General features: G+C 44.8%; 1 gene segment (V, D, J or C); it reads left to right on the top strand.

Annotated features, from left to right (window-relative positions):
* On the top strand, positions 1 to 548 carry LOC102247312. The segment is given in 2 exon segments: positions 1 to 82; positions 206 to 548. Coding segments are annotated over 2 exon segments (381 nt in total).
* The last annotated feature ends 5,525 nt before the right edge of the window (positions 549 to 6,073 follow it).

Genomic DNA, 6,073 nt, shown 5'->3' with positions numbered 1-6,073 from the left:
AAGAGTCAAGAACATTATTTAGATGATACTGTAGAGATGAACTCTTCTCTGGGCTTAGTGACTGTGGTACTCTTAGTGCTTGGTAAGTAACACTCCTCTTAAAATATGGACTATTTCTTCTATTATGTCAGGAAATACTTTAACTTTAATTTTATTGAAGAGCTTCATGCCCAAGGTGACAGAGTTCTCTTTTATTTTTCCTCAGGACGAATCCATGGAGACTCGGTGACCCAGACAAAAGGCCAAGTGACTCTCTCAGAAGGGGCTCCCCTGACTGTGAATTGCTCCTATGAGACCATACTGTTCCCTGCTCTTTTCTGGTATGTTCAGTATCCTGGAGAAGGTCCACAGCTCCTCCTGAAAGCCACAAGGGTCAACGAGAATGGAAGCAGCAAAGGATTTGTAGCCACATACCAAAAACAACCAAATGCCTTCCACTTGGAGAAAGCCTCAGTCCACCAGTCAGATTCTGCAATGTACTACTGTGCACTGCGTGACACAGTGACAGAAACTGCAGGGGGAGCTGAGCACAAACTCTGAACAAGGCGCCTGGCTGCTGAGTGTCTGTGACTGTTTGATCCACTGTGGTGGATTTTATTATTTAACATCAAATACAAATTTCCAATATTTTATGCACATTAATAGAGAGTTAGGATAAATAGACCTGCATATACCATATGTATTTAAGAAATAAAAGGAAGGCTTTTTTTTGTTTTTTTTTGTTTGTTTTGTTAATCCTCATCCGAGAATATTTTTCCCATTGATTTTTAGAGAGAGTGGAAGAGGGCTGGGGGAGAGAGAGAAACATCATGTGAGAGAGACACATTGATTGGTTGCCTCCCACAGGTGCCCCACCAGAGCCCCTGGCTGAACCTGTACTTTATTTTATTTTAATTTATTTTATTTTATTTTATTTTATTTTGTTTTATTTTAGGAGAGTGTAAAAGAGAGGGAAAAACAGAAAGAAACATCATTGTGAAAGAAGCACATCAATTGGTTGCCTCCTGCATGAGCACTGGCCAGGGCCCTGGCCGGGGAGGAGCCTGCAAGTAAGTTACATGTCCTTGATTGGAATTGAACGTAGGACCCTTTGGTCCTTAGTGTGACGCTCTACCCACTGAGCCAAACTGGCAAGGGCCAAAGGCAGGCTTTTGTTTAGAAAACAATGCACTAAAACATTGATATAAAAAAAGGAGAATTAGTTAAAATATTTAAGATATCTTCTGTATTGCTGTTGACAGCATTGTAATTTAACCTAAGTTATGACTAACTGGGAAGGAGCAAAAGGGAAGGCCAAATACTATGGGAATGCCATTTTTGCAGCTTTGCTAGGAAGCTGCAGTTGAACCCTCTCCAGGTCTGTTACCCACAGATCCTGGGAAAGGGACAGAATAGAGTGGGCAATAGACACATGCCCAGTAAAGTCTGCCATTCACACCTGGGAATAGGTCATTGATGTGGCCACTGCAAGTGTGGGAAGATTTGAGATATTTAATCTCCTAAACAAAGCAGTTAGCTCTCTTGCTTGCACTCTTGGGACTCTTGTTGCAGGGGGTGTGCTCTCCTGGCTCCCTTACATTTGCCCACATTGCTCACAGCCACGTGGACCCCACAAAACGGGCTGATGGACCGTAACTAGCCTAATGCTGAACTGGCCCCAGCTCCACATGGAACGCTTCTAGCTCTTCTGAATCCCCTGCTGCACCTCTTCCAGGGCTGCATTAAGGGAAATGGGATTTTGGAAACCCAAGGTTGTAATTGCATGTAAATAAAAATCACTCGTTCTCCCATAATTGTCTCAGGAAATTCTTTTTCTTGAGATACCGTAAGAACCACATTCCCATTAGCAATGGAGAAAGACCATCCACACATTTCTCTGATAAAGTATGACTCCCAATTTCTCTTTTTGATATATTTCATGTAAAAGGATATTAAAATTGACAGTAAATAAATGTGAAGGTTATAAGAAAGACAGTTAATCCTGCCTTTATTCAACTTTTTACACTTTGCACAAAATTATTACACACAATTTTGATGATGAGGGTTTTCCACCTTCTCCTAATGTGTTTTTAGAGGATTTAGAAATGTGTGTTTCTAAATAATTCATACAAGATTCTGAATTGTAAAAGAATGAAGGTTGAGGGGCCACTGATAAAAATAGAAAGGCTGTTATCTACACTAATAAAAGAGAAACATGCAAATGGCTGTCACTTGGATACACCCACAACCACGCCCACCAGCCAATCAGGAGCAAGAATGCAAATTAACCCAACCAAGATGGTGGCAGCCATGGAGCTGGAGCGAACAGGAGGCTTGTGCCCCCAGCAGCGATGGAGGAAGCCAAGCTTCCTGCCCACCCTGGCCAGCCCTGGCCTCCGCTCAATGCTACAAAGTTTCAATTATAGAAGATAATTGCAGGCTGGTTAAGCCCCCCAGCAGGGACCCTCACCCCATGAGGGTGTGGCCAGCCTGGGTGAGGAGCTGAGGGCTGTTTTCAGGCTGGCAACAACCCCTTGAGGGTGGGGGCCCCATTGGGATGCCTGGCCAGCCTGGGTGAGAGGCTCATGGTGTAAATCCCAGATACCTGCTTTCCTTCGCTCAAGGAGGTGCTGGAAAAAAAAATGAAATAAAGGAGGGGCTGGGAGCTTGGGTCTCCGGGGGCCATGGCCAGCCTGCAAACAGCCATGAGCCCCTCATCCAGGCTGGTCACACCCTTAAGGGGTGAGGGTCTCTACTGGGGGGCTTGACCAACCTGCAAACAGTCCTCAGCCCCTCACCCAGGCTGGCCAGGCACACCAGAGGGACCCCCACACTGATCCGGGACACACTTCAGGGCAACCCAGCCAGCCCCGACCCTGCACCAGGCATATATAAAAGGGTAATATACAAATTGACTCTAACAGCAGAACAACTGGGAATGACTGGTCACTATGACACACACTGACAACCAAGGGGCAGACGCTCAATGCAGGAACTGCCCCCTGGTGGTCAGTGCGCTCCCACAGGGGGAGCTCTGCTCAGCCATTAGCCAGGCTGGCGAATGCCAGCACAGCAGTGATGGTGGAAGCCTCTCCCGCCTCCTCAGCAGTGCTAAGGATGCCCAACTGAAGCTTAGGCCTGGTAATCACTGGCAAGTGGACATCCCCCGAGGACTCCTGGGCTGCCAGAGGGATGTCTGACTGCCATCTTAGGCCCGTTCCCCTGGAGAGCGGGCCTAAGCCAGCAGGTGGACATCCCCCTGGAAATTCCCCGAGGGGTCCCAGACTGCGAGAGGGCCCAGGCCAGGCTGATGGACCCCCCCCCCCGAGTGCACAAATTTTTGTGTACTGGGCCTCTAGTTTAGTTATATTATAAATCTGGTTTAGTACTGGGGGAGATGAGTGTAACAGCCATTACTCTGCAGCCACCTTGGATTCATTAAACATTCTTAAGATCTAGTAAATTATCCCCTTTACACGAAAACTTTAATAAATATTTATGGATTTATTTCAAATTAAGGTAAAGAAAACAAGTGAGGAGCACAACATGAGTCTTACCAAAGTATTTTAAGGTATTAATTTTCATAAAATGATATTTTAAAAGTAGGATTTGGTTCATTTATTATCCCCATGCAATCTAGCAAGTTACTTTGTTTTCTGTCTGCATTTCCTTCATCAGGAAACATGGAGTGAATGGTGCTGGGGGTTGTGTGACTACTGAGTTAGCTGGTCTGAAGTCCTCTATATTGATGATTTTAGCCCACTAGGGGGCACTGTAGGCTTTTCATTAATGACTTCTTATGGTCCCAGCAGGTTGAACAGTTAAGAGAGGAGGAAAATGAGCATATGAGCCAGTCAAATTATAGACAGCAAAGAGGATGAGGGGGGAGAGGGAAGAGACAGTGTTTGTGTGAAGTTCATCTTAGTTTTCAGCTCTGCCACTTTATGTGAACATCAGAGAGCTGGAGTCCCTACTTTATAAATCCATTGTGATTCTCTGAGCAGAAATACAGGAGTAAGAATGTTACTGGTCATCGTGAGCATGGAAGCTTAACAGTAAATATCTCTGTAACCTGTTTTCATTTTTTAATTGTTAGGATTAATGTCCCAAAACCCACTAACCTGGAAAAGTATTGCATTATCACAAATATACGACCTTTTTGTATATCTCCATGAAAGTAAGTGCAACAAGAATTAAGAGAAGAAGATAGAGGAAAACATAAGGAACAAAAATAGCAGAAAAGGGAGAGGACAATATTTAATTTAATCAGTAAAGTGTGGTTGGAGCAGGGTCATCTATGTGGATCAACAGGGTGCTCAAGAGTTGGACATGAGAAGGGGAGAGGTGGAAAGTAAGTCAGAGTGGACCTCATAAACATATCTAATTTATCACAAAGCCAATTGGACTTATTTTTATGTTGATGGTGACTATATGTTTTGTTTTCTAGAACTCTCCTGATTTCAAGAAAATCATTTACTTCTGCAATACACAGTACATGCTGAGATAGTATCCTTTATCAGAATTTTCACTTAACTGAATTCTCTAATTCTTTGTCAAAATATGCAATTTGGGAAATGAGGTTACTCTTCCTAGGACTGTTCAAGGTTATTTTTCACCTACTGAGAAATTGATTATTTCAGAAACATCATACCCTCTTCCTCAAACACTAACCACAAACTTATCATACATAAGTGTTTTAAAAGAATAAAAAGTTTTATATCTTCATAAATTGTATATATTGCCTCTTAACCTCATGCACTGTTTGTACCCAGAATTTTGGAGAGATGACTGTGCCATGTCACTGGGCCAATGTGGGTGGAGTTTGCTGTTAAGATGAATGACAGAGCTGAGAGGTGATTGGTCCTCAGTGAGTCTGGTGAACACACTGAGTGCAGGAACAAAATTTGCCTTGGCCAGGACTCTACACCCTCCAGAGCAGGGGCAAAGGCACCACAGCACCTTGGCAAGACGTCATGGAGAGACACCTGGGGGCTCTGCTGGGGCTTCTGTGGGCCCAGGTTTGCTGTGAGTTCGGGTGTCCCAGATGGGGAGCTGGGGAGTGGTCCACAGCTGACAGTGGGGGCTGGAGGAAGGGAGAGCTGACACAGAGCTCCTAGACAGTCCCATTTGGGTGTTTCTTGGGACATTTTACAGGTCTAGAAACTGCATCATTCATCCCAGTGGCATTAATTGTGTTTGTTTTTCTCTTTCCAAGCAGGGGTGAGAGGGATGAAGGTGGAGCAGAGTCCTTCAGCCCTGAGCCTCCAGGAGGGAACCAGCTCTACTCTGAGGTGCAATTTTTCAACCACAGTGACCTATATTCAGTGGTTCCGACAGAATCCTGGGGGTGGCCTCATCAATCTATTTTACCTGACTTCACGGACAAAGTACAATGGAAGATTAAGCTCCACACTGAATTCTAAGGACCTGTACAGTACCCTGAGCATCACAGCCTCCCAACTGGAGGACTCAGCCACCTACCTCTGTGCAGCGAGTGCACAGTGCTGCCAGGTGATCTGCAGCCTGTACCCAAACTGCAGCTGGGCCTGCAGCCCCACCCCTTCCACGGGCAGGCATGTTGCCCCACATTAGGCTTTGCACATCTTTGGGTTTTCAAATGTATGTTCCCATACTTGTTTCTGTCCTATAAATAATACTCTTCAGCTCTGTCATTCACCTTTTTTTTTTTTGCCTTATTTCTTCCCTGAAATCACTTTATAGGTAAAAAGCTCTAATATGGAACCACTAAAACAACTGATAAACATATCAGTATCTAATTTCTTGTCAAAGCAGGTCCCCTTGCAAGCAGCAAAGAAATGACATATAAATTACTCTGCTGAAAAAGTTTTTGAAAAATACATGGTGGTGAACAAGCAGAAGGATATGAGTCAGTTTTTCAGTTAACTGTAGGTGGTTCTACTTTTAAGGCAAAAGGAAGGACCCCGTGTAATGGTTTTTAAAGTTTTTATTAGACTTACTAGAGGCCCGGTGCACAAAAATTTGTGCACTCGGGGGGGGGGGGGAGGGGGGGTCACCCAGCCCGGCCTGTGCCCTCTCGCAGTCTGGGACCCCTCGGGAGATAACGACCTGCTGG

The sequence above is a fragment of the Myotis brandtii genome, unplaced genomic scaffold, assembly GCF_000412655.1.
Source record: "Myotis brandtii unplaced genomic scaffold, ASM41265v1 scaffold1203, whole genome shotgun sequence".
NCBI classification, from domain to species: domain Eukaryota; kingdom Metazoa; phylum Chordata; class Mammalia; order Chiroptera; family Vespertilionidae; genus Myotis; species Myotis brandtii.
Note: the sequence above shows the minus strand (reverse complement) of the source record. Positions and strands in the feature narration are given on the sequence as shown.